The sequence below is a fragment of the Hippoglossus hippoglossus genome, chromosome 3 (assembly GCF_009819705.1).
Source record: "Hippoglossus hippoglossus isolate fHipHip1 chromosome 3, fHipHip1.pri, whole genome shotgun sequence".
NCBI classification, from domain to species: Eukaryota; Metazoa; Chordata; class Actinopteri; order Pleuronectiformes; family Pleuronectidae; genus Hippoglossus; species Hippoglossus hippoglossus.
The window spans coordinates 870,172-884,702 of record NC_047153.1 but is presented as its reverse complement, the minus strand read 5'-3'; the positions used below and the strand labels follow the sequence as shown (position 1 = coordinate 884,702).

At 44.1% G+C, this 14,531-nt stretch overlaps 2 protein-coding genes across 4 annotated transcripts; both read left to right on the top strand.

Annotated features, from left to right (window-relative positions):
• Positions 1-2,075: 2,075 nt before the first annotated feature.
• On the top strand, positions 2,076-9,690 carry lctla (lactase-like a). The gene is made up of 14 exons (XM_034568832.1): positions 2,076-2,344; positions 2,600-2,729; positions 4,148-4,308; positions 4,546-4,633; positions 4,943-5,052; positions 5,139-5,267; positions 5,602-5,697; positions 6,013-6,067; positions 6,180-6,341; positions 6,811-7,085; positions 7,869-7,995; positions 8,141-8,340; positions 8,970-9,033; positions 9,575-9,690. The coding sequence occupies exons 2-14, from the start codon at positions 2,609-2,611 to the stop codon at positions 9,688-9,690; spliced, it is 1,704 nt and encodes a 567-aa protein (XP_034424723.1). The 5' UTR covers positions 2,076-2,344; positions 2,600-2,608.
• Positions 9,691-10,727: 1,037 nt separating this feature from the next.
• tipin (timeless interacting protein) lies at positions 10,728-14,443 on the top strand. 3 transcript variants are annotated; one of them, XM_034569422.1, is made up of 8 exons: positions 10,728-10,789; positions 12,118-12,247; positions 12,556-12,652; positions 12,810-12,885; positions 12,966-13,088; positions 13,166-13,226; positions 13,591-13,809; positions 14,117-14,443. In XM_034569422.1, the coding sequence occupies exons 2-8, from the start codon at positions 12,130-12,132 to the stop codon at positions 14,332-14,334; spliced, it is 912 nt and encodes a 303-aa protein (XP_034425313.1). In that variant the 5' UTR covers positions 10,728-10,789; positions 12,118-12,129; the 3' UTR covers positions 14,335-14,443. The 3 variants fall into 3 exon arrangements, with proteins under 3 accessions (XP_034425313.1, XP_034425299.1, XP_034425307.1); XM_034569408.1 differs by having other exon boundaries at positions 12,118-12,245; positions 12,545-12,652; positions 14,117-14,437; XM_034569416.1 differs by lacking the exon at positions 10,728-10,789 and having other exon boundaries at positions 12,107-12,245; positions 12,545-12,652; positions 14,117-14,441.
• Positions 14,444-14,531: the final 88 nt, after the last annotated feature.

Below are 14,531 nucleotides of genomic sequence, written 5' to 3'. Positions count from 1 at the left end.
GTCAGCTCGGCGAGGCCTCGAGAGAAACCCTTAAATACGCAGAGTGGAGGTGAGCTCAGGTACTAGAAAGCTCAGAGGGCTTCTGCACCAGGCCTCATTCATATGCTAAACACACACATACAAACACACACACACACACAAAGGCATGAACATGTTGTGCTCTCTGAGCACACGCACACACACACGCACACACGCACACACACACACCAGCTGCAAACACTGCAACTGCACGCAGAGCACAAACACATACAAACACACAAACTGCAACTGAAATAAACGTGTGCATGTATGGAGTTCAGTTTCTGTACACACACACACACACACACTCACATGTTAGTGTGTGTGTGTGTGTGTGTGTGTGTGTGTGTGTGTGTGTGTGTGTGTGTGTGTGTGTGTGTGTGTGTGCACAGAGTGCAGTGCCAACAGTTTTGGCTTTGAAGCGTTCAGCATTTTTCTCTTCTCTTTGTGTGACGGCCTCCGTAAACAAAGCAGCTGATGTTGATGGTTGTGTTGAAGCTTTGTGCGACACGGTGTGTTCACAGCAGAGGTCACGACCCTGCACTGACACGCCTCCTCCTGTGGAAACGCTGCGTCACCTTTGAACCTGAACCTGAACCTGAAGCAGGGCCCTCCCCCTGACGTCCTGCAGGGGGCTTCAGTCTCATGAGGTGATTATATCTCACATGTAGTTTAATGACACTTCTTATTTTATTGTTATTTTATCATCAAGTCGTGTCTGAGCTGCATGGACGACCTCTGACCTCTGACCTCTGACCTCTGACCTGTGACCTGAGTTTGAAGACGGGAGGAAGTATAAAATGACAGGGTCCATATTTACAGAGCAGAGAGTTGTCGTAGTAACAGAATCACCTAATAAGTCATTTTGTAAATTTCCTTCCTATTAAAGTCTAAATTCTTCAAATCTTTTAATAAAAAGTATAATGACGTGATTCTGGTTGTGTTCAGTTGTTGAGTTAATAATTCACTTTTTCTTTTCCTTTACTCGTCTGTTGTTTCTGATGTGACGTGTTTTATTGTATTATATTAACTACTCGTTAATTAATGATGAATATTAGTCGTTTGTTAAGTTTTCACTTTAATACTTTCTGTGAAATCATTTTTTATTTCTTTATTGTGGAGACGTCATTTTACTGATTCTCTGATGATTCATTTCCGTGTTGAACAATCTGTTCGTCATTTTCTCACTTATTTCTTTGTCCAAATGTCCAACAAACATAAGATAGAAGAGAAAATTGTTTGAGATTTTTTTTATTAGATTATAAAAAATTGTTGTTGATAAACAATAGAGGGTTAGGGTTAGTGTTAGGGTTAAATTGATAAATTTACTAAGTGACATTTTTTCACATCCGTCAATTTATTCCAACAAATTATTATTATTATTATTATTATTATTATTATTACTACTGAGAATCTGAGAGGAGAGAAGAGAACGTCATGGGACATCAGGGGTTAATAATACTTTTAGAATAATAATAATCATTCTTATAATAATAATCGTCATCATTCTTTATGTATTTATTAATTCAAAAGTGTTGAGGACAATTTAAAAATCAGTGCAGAATGTGAACTTGTGTTTATAAAGTTTCATCTTTAAAGTTTCTACTTCGTCTGTTACACAGACACAGACACACACCACACACACACACCATAAGTGACAATGTATGTGTTGTGCTTCACAGCTACACAACACAAAGCCACAGCGGCAGCATCATGGACGTGAACTTTGCTGACAGCATCAAAATCTGTTCTTCATGTAAAAGATCTGTTTGTTCCAGCAAATTCACACATCACTGACCTCCAATGGAGTGTGTGTGTGTGTGTCTGTGGGTGTGTGTGTGCGTGTGTGTGTCTGTGTGAATAGCAGAGAACACCCTGGATGTGTACTTGTGACTCTGGCAGGACCCAGTCGGTGACGGAGTGGAGCTTTGAGCAGCAGATCCAGAAGCTCGGGGACGTTTCTGGTGTCGTGGAGCAGCTTCCAGCAGAACGTCAGCAGCAGCAGGTCAGATGGTTAGCTGTGGTCGAGAGGTGACACACGGAGGATCACAGGACTCAGAGGCGGCTGCACCGATCGTTTCTTTCTGAATCTGGTTTTGAAAGCGGCCTGAGATGTCTCTCATCCTCACTGTGCTGGACAAGCTGACGTACTTCCTGTCTCTGATAGCGTTTTGTGTCTCTGTGTCTTCAGGCTGGTTGAAATGAAGCTCTGACAAAGATCACATATCTGACAGATGAGCTTCTGGACGTTTTTGAGTTTTTACTGAAAAGCCGAGACAGCCTGCTGGGATTGGTCCTGTCAGGGGACATCTGCTCCACATCACACGTAAGATCTGATTTCATCTTTATTTAATATGTCTCACTGAGATTTTACATCTTTAGTCTCGGCAGAAGAAGACAACACACCTGAGAGTGACTGAATCAAAGTAACACAACATCTCATCCATCCCTCACCAATCTGCTTGTGTGTCTTTGTCTCTTCACCTGCTTTTAACCTTTTACTTTCATGTGTTTCTTTGTGTTGTGTTGTCACTGTGTGTAGAGACATGGCATTAAATGTGTTTTTATGATTTTTCCTCAGTGAGACACGATGCAGTTCATCCTGAGGACGCACCATGTGATCACACTGGTGCTGTGTGTTTCAGCCTCTGACGACTTCGACTGGACCAAGAACGAGAGAACGTCTTTCTACTATGGAACCTTCCCTACTGGTACCTAGCATCCTACCGACCTACCATCCTACTGACCTACCGACCTACCGACCTACCGACCTACCATCCTACCTACCTACCATCCTACTGACCTACCCTCCTACCTACCTACCATCCTACCGACCTACCCTCCTACCATCCTACCTACCTACCATCCTGCCTACCTACCATCCTGCCTACCTACCATCCTGCCTACCTACCATCCTACCATCCTACCTACCTACCATCCTGCCTACCTACCCTCCTACCTACCTACCTACCTACCATCCTACCGACCTACCCTCCTACCGACCTACCATCCTACCTACCTACCATCCTACCTCCCTACCTACCATCCTACCTCCCTACCATCCTACCGACCTACCCTCCTACCATCCTACCTACCTACCATCCTGCCTACCTACCATCCTACCTACCTACCATCCTACCATCCTACCTACCTACCATCCTGCCTACCTACCCTCCTACCTACCTACCTACCTACCATCCTACCGACCTACCCTCCTACCGACCTACCCTCCTACCGACCTACCATCCTACCATCCTACCTACCTACCATCCTGCCTACCTACCCTCCTACCTACCTACCTACCTACCATCCTACCGACCTACCCTCCTACCGACCTACCATCCTACCTACCTACCATCCTACCTCCCTACCTACCATCCTACCATCCTACCTCCCTACCATCCTACCGACCTACCCTCCTACCATCCTACCTACCTACCATCCTGCCTACCTACCATCCTACCTACCTACCATCCTACCATCCTACCCTCCTACCGACCTACCCTCCTACCGACCTACCATCCTACCTCCCTACCATCCTACCTCCCTACCTACCATCCTACCTCCCTACCATCCTACCGACCTACCATCCTACCTCCCTACCATCCTACCTCCCTACCTACCATCCTACCTACCTACCATCCTACCTACCTACCATCCTACCGACCTACCCTCCTACCGACCTACCATCCTACCTCCCTACCTACCATCCTACCTCCCTACCATCCTACCGACCTACCCTCCTACCATCCTACCTACCTACCATCCTGCCTACCTACCATCCTACCTACCTACCCTCCTACCATCCTACCTACCTACCATCCTGCCTACCTACCCTCCTACCATCCTACCTACCTACCATCCTACCTACCTACCCTCCTACCTACTATTCTACCTACCTACCATCCTACCGACCTACCATCCTATCTACCTACCATCCTACCTACCTACCTACCTACCTACCTACCTACCTACCTACCTACCTATCTACCTACCTACCATCCTACCATGCTACCTAGCATTCTACCTACCATCCTACCTACCTACCTACCATCCTACCTACCTACCTACCTACTTACCTACCATCCTACCTAGCATCCTAGCATCCTACCTCTCTGTCTCTGTGCAGGTTTCTCGTGGGGGGTGGGCAGCTCGGCCTATCAGACTGAAGGAGCGTGGAACATCGATGGGAAAGGAGCGAGCATCTGGGATTCCTTCGCCCACAGGAAGGGGAAGATATTCCTAAATGACACAGGAGACTCGTCGTGTGAGGGATACTACAAATTCAAGGTGACTCCGCTTTATTAATAAAACACAAGACAACAGGGTTGATCATTATGAAATGACAGCTTGGTTGAGGTAATGATGAGAAACCTCACAGGAACCAAAACTACCAACTGGTAAACACTCAATTTTCCTTTAAATTCAATTTACATCCTGTTGAATTACGAGCGTGAAACTGACAGGTTTGAGAACCAGAGTGTTTTTGTTGCAGTGATTTGAAAAGTGTTGTCCTTTGTCTTCCAGGACGACGTCACCTTGATGAAAGACATGAAGCTGAATCATTATCGTTTCTCCATCTCCTGGCCGAGGATTTTACCAAGCGGACTGAAAAGTGAGAAATGCTTCATCTTTCTATTCAATTCATGAAAACAGTTTTTACTGTATTTTAGTGCAGTGGAATCACATTGTTCAATAAGTTTACTTTCATTAGAATTGTTGAAACATGAATGAGTCAAACGCCAGAAAAATAATAAGCAAAATGTAAAAAAATCAATCATTGAAGTGATTAATCGAGCAAAAGCAACATTTGCTTTATATTCTGCTGTAAATCAAATACTTTGGGTTTTAGTGGATCGACACAACAACTTGTGATGAGCATTGTTCTTTAGACGAATGTTCAAATGAATTCCATGATTTTCAGGCGAACACATCAATGAGAAAGGAATCAAATATTACAACGACCTGATCAACATGCTGCTGGACAATAAGATCACACCTGTCGTCACCCTGTACCACTGGGACTTACCTCAGGTGAGAAACGCCGCCTCACGCTTCGTCTCTTCTCTTTGCTGATTGGACGTCGAGCGTTGACACAAACTAACTCTCCAACCGTCCAGGTCCTACAGGAGAAGTACGGCGGCTGGCAGAACGTCAGCATGGTTAACTACTTCAACGACTTTGCCAACTTGTGCTTTGAGAGATTTGGAAACCGAGTGAGGAACTGGATCACCTTCAACAATCCGTGGGTACGTGAGGTCGGAGAGGAGCGGTGCCTTCACTGTCCTGCTCCAACACGGTGTGAAGGTTCCTCTTTTATGTGCTGGACTTCCTGCAGAGTCTTCACCCGTCTGTGATTGGTTCTTTTTGTGATGGTATAACGTTAAACTTCATTTTTAAACTGTCGATCTCAGCGCTTTAAAGTTCTGAGTTACTTCCTGAGGTTTTTTAACTCACAGGGTGAATAACAAGGCAAATGAGTAAATAATCATGTCGTTGATAGAGTAGATCAAAGATCCTCTCCACACTGTGAACAGATGTTTGACCTGTATATCAGAGAGCGCCCTCTTGTGTTGTCTGCAGTCGATCGCTGTGGAGGGATATGAGACAGGGGAACATGCACCGGGGCTGAAGCTGAAGGGAACCGGAGCGTACAGAGCTGCCCACCACCTCATCAAAGTAAGAGGGGGGGGGGGGCTGCATCATTGGTCCATGTTTATTTACAGTCTGAGGTTCAACCAGCCATGTTCCACACATGTTCCTGCAGTGCCACACTTCTGTTTGCTTCGATAACTAGCTGTCAACTTTACTTTGGAAACTCGAGGGTTCACGTTCAGCATGTTCTTTATCATTTGTAATTTTTTCATAGTTGTTATTTTGTTATTTTAGTTATGGTTTTGTTGCCAAATCTCTGGGATTCGATCACTTCATGTTTCATTATTTTTCACATGAGATCAAATACACTGAAGTAACGACGGTGACTCTGTGTTTCAGGCTCATGCTAAGGTCTGGCACACGTATGACACACAGTGGAGAAGCAAACAAAAAGGTCAAAAGGAAAACTTTATACTTCATATTTTTATCTTCTTCCACCCTGCTGGACAGTAAAGTAGATTGTGTGTGTGTGTGTGTGTGTGTGTGTGTGTGTGTGTGTGTGTCAGGCCTGGTTGGGATCTCTCTAACAGCTGACTGGGGCGAGCCAGTGGACGTCACCAACCAGAGGGACATCGAAGCAGCAGAGAGATACATCCAGTTCTACATGGGCTGGTTTGCGACTCCCATCTTCAACGGGGATTACCCCCAAGTTATGAAAGATTACGTCGGTACGTCATCGTCACATACGTGTGTTCAACTTGTCACGTGATATTTTATATGTGTGGAAAACAAAAGCATCATTCACACACTTCAGCTGTTTCCTTTCTCTTGAACCTTAAACTCTTGTGTTTGAGTTGAAGTAGTTCGATGCTGTCACGTCAGGTAGAGTCGGAGAATCGTCTCCAGAGTTTCCTCAGAGTTTCTCACATGCACAACACAGCAGGAGGTTTTCTGCACAGACGCACTCACAACAGCTCGTTGTGTTCACACATGCACTTCTCCTGGATCTATACAGACTTTAAACTTGGAGGTCAGGAGGAGAAAGTCTGCAGATAATCTGGAGCCTCTCACTCCAGAGGAAACAGTGTATATATAGTAGTGTGATAGTGTAGAGTTCAGTCTGAAAGCAGCTTCACAACTCATGCACCTGGTCGGATACTTTACCATACTTTGTTTGTGTTGACCTTTGACCTGTAGGCAGGAAGAGCGGCCAGCAGGGCCTGGGAGCTTCACGCCTCCCCGTCTTCTCACCTCAGGAGAAGAGTTACATCCGAGGAACCTGTGACTTCCTGGGCCTCGGACATTTCACCACCCGCTACATCACCCAGAAGAATTACCCGTCAGGCGTCGGGGACAGCTACTTCGCTGACCGTGACCTGGCTGAGCTGGTTGACCCTAAATGGCCCGACCCCGGCTCCGAGTGGCTCTACTCTGTCCCCTGGGGCTTCAGACGCCTGCTGAACTTTGTCAAGGTGCAGAACACAGATCGGAATGAAATCCAGATCTGCAGCTGCTGTGTGAGGTTTATTATCAAGATCCCACTGGGTTTTTAGAGAAGTGAATACAACATGCACAGATATAGTGGTGTGCACTGTGGAGGTTTGTGTGCCTCCGCGCCGGCGACACCCAGTGGCCGGAGGCATGATGCTTTCAGGTTTTCTGTTTGTCCCATTCTTATGAGCAAGAAATCTCAAGAACGCCTTGAGAGAATTTCAGCTAATTTGATACAAACACTCATTTGGACTCAAGGGTGAAATTATTAAAAATAAAAAAATTCCTGGATCCGCCCCTTTTGTCCTGATCCAAAACTATAAGTAGTTCTTTGTTGGCTCATGTTTCATCTTTCCACCAAGTTCTATGGAAATCTGTTCAGTAGTTATCGCCTCATCCTGCTGACAAACAGACAAAGAGACAAAGAGACAAAGAGACAAACAGACAAACAGACAAAGAGACAAACAGACAAACAGACAAACAGACAAACAGACAAACAGTCAAACAGACAAAGAGACAAACAGACAAACAGACAAACAGACAAAGAGACAAACAGACAAACAGACAAAGAGACAAACAGACAAACAGACAAACAGACAAACAGTCAAACAGACAAAGAGACAAAGAGACAAAGAGACAAACAGTCAAAGAGACAAAGAGACAAAGAGACAAAGAGACAGGGTTGAGAACAGAGTTTATCAACTAAAGTGAACATCACGCTGCGTGAACATCTCACTGGAACGTAACACGACTTCTCTCCACAGACTCAGTACGGAAACCCAATGATCTACGTGACGGAGAACGGCGTGTCAGAGAAGATGCTCTGCACCGACCTCTGTGACGACTGGAGGATGCAGTACTTCAAAGATTACATCAACGAAATGCTCAAAGGTGAAACGACAAAACGCCACTTGACGCACAGACGACGTCACAGCGGAGAAAGATTTCCCTGTCTGGTTTTCTGATTGGCTCGTTCCTGACTTAAAGCTTCATGCTGTTGTCTCGTGCTTGTTTTCTTCTCTGGATCGTCTCACAGCGATTAAAGACGGGGTCAACATCAAGGGCTACACAGCCTGGTCGCTGCTCGACAACTTTGAGTGGGACGAAGGATACTCCGAAAGGTTCGGCCTGTACTACGTGGACTTCAGGAACAAGAACAAACCCCGTTACCCGAAGGCCTCTGTCCAGTTCTACAAACGCATCATCAGCTCTAACGGCTTTCCCAACCAGAGAGAGGTGAACAACACACGACACGATCAAATCCCTCTGGAGGATAGTATGTTGTGTTGAAGCAGTGAGGGATGATGGGAGTTGGAGTCTTCTCCTGGTTCGATTCCCTCAGTGTTGATGGTTCAGGAGGTTTTTATCTGAATCCTCCTCAGACGTCTCCTCCTCTAAAACAAACAGCAGCTTCATGTTAAACTCAGTGTTTCTCTGACACGTCTCTGATTGGCTGAGAGTCGAGCTGCCGCTAACGTTCACAACGGGTTTCTCTGAAAACTTCAGATCCTTCATCTGCTTCAAGTACAGAGTTAAAAACCACCAAGATCTAAAAAGTGTAAAAATGTGACTTCAAACTGGATAAAAAGTATTAAGAACTAGAGGTTTCTGCAGGTTTTAAACTATAATGTAAGAACTCAGCTTTAGATATAACATAGGTAGCAGTTTAAATTCAATTAAGTAAAGGACTCACATCACATCAGAAGAAAGTAACGACACAGATGAGCCCAATCACACAATATCTTTTGTGTTGCTCTTTTCTGAATTTGTCCACGTCCACAGTATCACAGCGAAACATGTATTTGTTTTTCCCCATTTCATGTGGTTACGTTACATGTTAGAACTGTGGTGTTGTGTCTGTGCAGGTGGAGAGCTGGAAGAGGAAAGCTGTGGAGACCTGTTCCTCCAGTAACCAGCTCCTGGCTGCAGGTGGGTGAATAAAGTCTGTGAGAAGCTGCTGGAGCCAAACAAAGGAAAAGTCTGTCTCAAGCTTGTGATTCGCTCTCTAACAGAGTTCTTCTTTGTTTCGCTCCTGCAGCTACAAGAAAGTCCCAGGGAAGTCAGGAACATGCAGGGATGCAAAGGGCTTGGCCAGTGCATGATGAGGTTTAGGTACAAGAAATGTTTCTGTGTGAGAACAAACATTTAAAACTGCTGTTCTGTCAATGATAAACCTGGAAACACTCAAACGTCATGAAAAGACCAGAAGCAACAGTTTGTGACTTCACTGCTCAAACGTCACAACCTGAAAACTCACTAGTTCTGCTTCAACATGAAAACATCAACAACCATTGCATAATCACATTTATCTAACTTTAAATCAAAAATGTCACCTGAAGACATTTCTGTGAATGAATATACTCACACCTCAAATACTCAAGATCAAGCATGTATGTCAGAATATGTGAACACACAAGATTAACAACATTCAAAATATGTGCACTTTCCCACATGTATGTTTGTGCTTCAGATCCGCTGATCGGCCACATGGAGATGGTCACAGAGATCGTGGTTCCCACCGTGTGCACGCTCTGCATCCTGCTCAGCGCCGTCTTCCTCATGTTCCTGCTGCGTGGACGCCTCTGAAACACACACACACACACACACACACACGCACGCACGCACGCACACACACACACACACACACACACACAGACACACACACACACATGCGCACACACACACACACACAGACACACACACACACACACACACACACACACACACAGACACACACACACACACGCACACACACACACACACACACACACACACACACACACACACACATGAATGAATAGTGACTCCACTGCTGTAAAACTTCATTTTGTTGATGTAACTGTGCGGCTGTTTGTATTTTTTCAGTTTTTTTTTTATAAACAGCCTGAACTCGTCATGACTCTGGAGGAATTCATTTGAGTTTGGTGTATGATGATGATGATGATGATGAAGATGATGATGAAGAAGAGGATGATGAAGATGATGATGGTTATTTATTATTATTTTGAACAAACTGCTCTTGTGTGGTTTTGGATGAAGCTGAAGTTGGACTTCAGGCTTCTGACTGCAGAGAGGAGCTGGTTCACTGTCGCAGAAGAATCAATAAAGAACTGAGGATGATGGAGGTGAAGACTGGTCTTCACTGTGTGGTGTGTTCAGATGAAGCTGGTTTTTCTCAGCTTGATAATGTGCTCAGGATAATTCTCACGGTGAAGCTTCTTTAGAATAGAAACTATTGCAGACGCACAGTGAACAACTCTAAGTTCTTATCAAGGATTTTAGAAACACTGAGTCCAAACTTCCACAACACAAACCTGACTTTAAACTTGAAACCAAGAAAATCTTATATTTTTACTTCATTATATACAAATATTTAAGTAATGTAATATAAGTAAATGATACACAATAAAGTACTGGAATAAACAGTAAAGTACTAAATATACTAGCACAACGAATAAGATGATGACAAACAAGAGACCAGTGTGATGAGCAGGAGTGAGCAGAGAGTTTAGAATAGTTCCAATTCTCCTGAGGAATAAATCAGGGATTATTATATTTCATTATTTCACTTCAATTGCTCTTATTTAGTTTGGGCTCGTTTCCGGTGGACTTTATTTTGAAAGCGGCTCCACTGTGTACCGGAAGAGGGCATCCCGCAGGTTCCTGTCTCAGCAGCTCGTGACTGGTAAAATATAAAATAAAGATAAAATGTCCTTTAAAATACTTGAACTCTAATGTTTGTGTTTGTGTTGAAGCTGCTGACTCGAGGTTCGAGTCGTTTTCATGTTTAACAGCTGTTGTTATTATTATCTGACGTGGTGGCTAACTGAGCTAACCCCAGCTAGCGGTTAGCTTAGCAGCGCTAGCGCGGAGTTCCTCCGTTTCACAGGTTTCACAGATTTACATGTGGGTTTATTTCAAGTTATTTAAGTTAGTATAATAAATGCGTTTTCTCTCAGACTGTTGGTTTTATTTAAAGTTATTTTATTTTCGTCTCTGAGCTGCAGCAGAAGCAACAGATCGTTTGTTTCTCACACTTTTATTTTGACAGCTTGTTGAGTTTCCCGCGTCCTGCACCGGAAGCTGCGCTGTTCCACCGATACGGTTTCCCCCCGTTGTCGATACCAAACCCCAGAGGATCGATAACTGATATCAGGGCCGATACTCGATAATATCCCTGATTCATTTTATAATTAACACTTGATGTGGTTTTTAAACCGTAACAGCCGCAAGAGACAAGTGTAGAAACACAGACAGGAAGAAATATAATTAAAAAGAAATATATATATATATATATATATATATATATATATATTTATATATTTATCAATAACATTTTATTTGTAGAGTCCCATATTCACTAATCCCAGTTTGTCTCATCGATGTTAACAAGGAGCAACTTCCTCTGTTCTTAACTCAACTAGAGTCAAACAGAAACTTAGTGATCAGTGAATAAAGCTCAGTCCCATGTGAGGATCCTCTCCCAGGACACAAGGACACAAGGACACAAGTCCAACAGACGCTGATGGAACTGAACTCATCAACACAACAACAGGATTCACTACATGAGAAGAACCAGTTTGTAACTTCCTGTTTAAAGTGTTTCTACATAATGTCTGATGGAGATGAAGGAGCACATGAGCTGAGTACATTATTTAGGGTCACAGCTGAGCTGTATGGAGCACGTTTGATGTATTACAGATAAATAGCATATAAAAGGGCTGTTACCTGATTCTGAGAATATGGTTGGGTATGAAAATCCAGAGCCAATCAGGAACCGGTATTTATTGGACCGAATCATAACGCAGATCTCTGTGGCTGAGCTTTTTATACTGAAGTAGTAACGTACGACCTGGCAGCTGATGAACACAACTTTTTCTTCTGTATCAATAAATTATTTTATTTCAAATAGAATCATAAAAGACCAATAGAAACCATTTTTAAATGTAAAGTACTTGTTTCCAGGACTGTAACTTTAATTCTCATGGTGATTGACTCTTATTTTTCCTGCAGGAGTTTCTCACCATGACTGACCCGGACATTTCCAACTTCCACAGCAGAGAGGACGAAGCGTTCCCTCCCCTCCCCCCGCCTCACTCCCCGGGACAGGGGGGACACGAGGACAGACACCCTTTTGGAAATGGTGAGAAGAAGGATGAGTCTTTCTCTTCTAAGCTGTCGACAGACATGAACCCAGCAAAATGTCAGCACAATTAGAACAGATTTTTAGAAAAGGATTTTGTATGTTTCCTGCTCCTGGCCTGAACCTTGAGTCTTCACTCTCACAAACGCCGTGTCCAGACATGAAGCATCTTTAGAGAAGACTCAACGTTTTAGATCAGTTCATACCGATATACTAAAGAGAATTTGAGAATTGATTGGAGAGAGCAGGGTTTATGTCAACACGGTGACGTGATGTTGTCCTGCTCTGTTCTCATGGTGATGAAGAAGAAGAGGATGATGAAGGAAACGTGTCCAAGCTGGATGAGGTTCCTGCAGCCAAAAGGAAGGGAGTGAAGAGGCCGCAGCCCAAACTGGACTCTCACAGGTACCACACCACTTTACATTCAAGTTGGTTTAAAAAGTAAATAGTGTTGTCGGCTGACGAAGACGCCACAAACATCATTTAATCCCACATATGCTGGACAGTACAGGATTTATTGTTCTCTTCAGTTGTTGATGAGATGTAAAACGTTTTTCTTCAGGCTGATCTCAGAGAGAGGACTTCCAGCTCTGAGGACTATGTTTGACGACGTCCACTTCAAAGGCAAAGGACACGAGGTGAGAGCTGAGGACGCAGCAGTGAACAAACGGCAGCTCGATGTGTAGAAGAGAGCATGACGTGTTTGTGTCCCTATCAGGCTGCAGATCTGCGGCTGCTGATGCAGAAGATGGAGAACTGGGCTCACAGGTTGTTTCCCAAACTGCAGTTTGAAGACTTTATTGACAAAGTGGAGAAACTGGGCAACAAGAAAGAAGTGCAGGTGGGATCCGGATGCTGAATGTTGGTAAATCATCAGTGGATATGGTTTTTAATCTGTTTGGGTTTTTGCATCGGCAGACCTGTCTCAAACGGATTCGACTGGACATGCCACTGACACACGAAGACTTTGATAACGAGGGTAAGAGAATAAACTCCCTCCAGTCATCATTCATCATTCGAGTCAGGTTCATCTGTCAATCACGTTTTTTTATAATCAAATAACTAATTAGAACCAAACTTATCAGAAACATGAACACTTTTAGGACCTATACTGCAGCCAGCCCCCAGGGGGCGATTTAAGATGATTTGGCTTCACTTTCAGGAGCCGTCATGTCGTCCATCTTTATTTACAGCCTCTTGCACAGCAAGACTCTTAGTAAAGACAAGACCAGATGTTACTTATGTTATTATGACAAGTCAGCACAAATATAATCATTGTGTAAAAGTGAGACAGGTTTAAATTTACACAATTAATTCAGTCTTTTCAAAATGCTGTGTTGCAGGTGAAGAAGAGGCAGCGGCTAAACTGCCCGTCTTTGAAGATCCGGATCCATTTAGTGGAGTGAGCTTCAGTAACGAAGCCCAGAGACCAGTCCACTCTACGCCTGCTCCTCCTTCGCCAGCCGCCCCCCCCTCCCTCACCGAGGAGCAGCAGCGGCGCATGGAGCTGAACCGACAGCGAGCTCTGGAGAGGAGGCTCGCCCGCCACCAGCAGGAAGCAGGTGAGACGCCTCAGATCAGTCACAGATTCAACATGAAGCCAATAATCTGTGATTCTTCAAAGACAAAAGAAACAATCCTAAAAATATCAATTCACATTGACACGAAACGAAGCTGGAATCATAGAATGTTTAAGATAAAAGAATCTTTTATCTTTTATCGTTACTTCCAGTTAAATAAGTTGATAAACATCTTGTTCGTTCAGAATAAAACACAACCCCGGAGTTTTCAAACTAAAACGAGGCAGCGTGGACGTGATGTAAAACTTTCTTTTTAATCTTGATGTCACATTTGTCTCTTCCTCTCTAGACTCCACTGACTCTCAGGCCGTGGACACATCAGCAGACGAACCAGCATCTGTGTCTTCTGCAAATCTCCTCAACAAATCCAACGAGGAGGAGGAGGAGGTGACGGAGCCTTTAGACCTGGAGCCGGACGGCAGCAGCACACACCCACCCAGCCAGACTCCGCCCACAGACTCCGAGGCTTCAGCCGAGTCCAGCCAGCAGCCAATCAGCAACGAGTGAGGACAGAGATTAGTGTGTGTGTGTGTGTGTGTGTAAACCTGCAGGTTTGAGATACAAACTGTTCAAAACGTTTTTTATCTGAAACATGATTAAACATTGATTCCATATTTTCTGTTGTGGTTTTTAAAGTGTGTCTGTAACAGGACAGGATGATTTTCATCGTTGAGGAGTTGGACTTGATACCACGGCTCCACGCT

Bases quoted from the DNA above. Each gene is read 5' to 3' on its own strand.
- lctla (XM_034568832.1), top strand. From the start codon at position 2,609: ATGCAGTTCATCCTGAGGACGCACCATGTGATCACACTGGTGCTGTGT. The intron at 4,634-4,942 runs GTGAGAAATGCT...CATGATTTTCAG, and splicing joins TTTACCAAGCGGACTGAAAA to GCGAACACATCAATGAGAAA. The intron at 6,068-6,179 runs GTCAAAAGGAAA...TGTGTGTGTCAG, and splicing joins GTGGAGAAGCAAACAAAAAG to GCCTGGTTGGGATCTCTCTA.
- tipin (XM_034569416.1), top strand. From the start codon at position 12,130: ATGACTGACCCGGACATTTCCAACTTCCACAGCAGAGAGGACGAAGCG. The intron at 12,886-12,965 runs GTGAGAGCTGAG...TGTCCCTATCAG, and splicing joins TCAAAGGCAAAGGACACGAG to GCTGCAGATCTGCGGCTGCT. The intron at 13,227-13,590 runs GTAAGAGAATAA...GCTGTGTTGCAG, and splicing joins CGAAGACTTTGATAACGAGG to GTGAAGAAGAGGCAGCGGCT.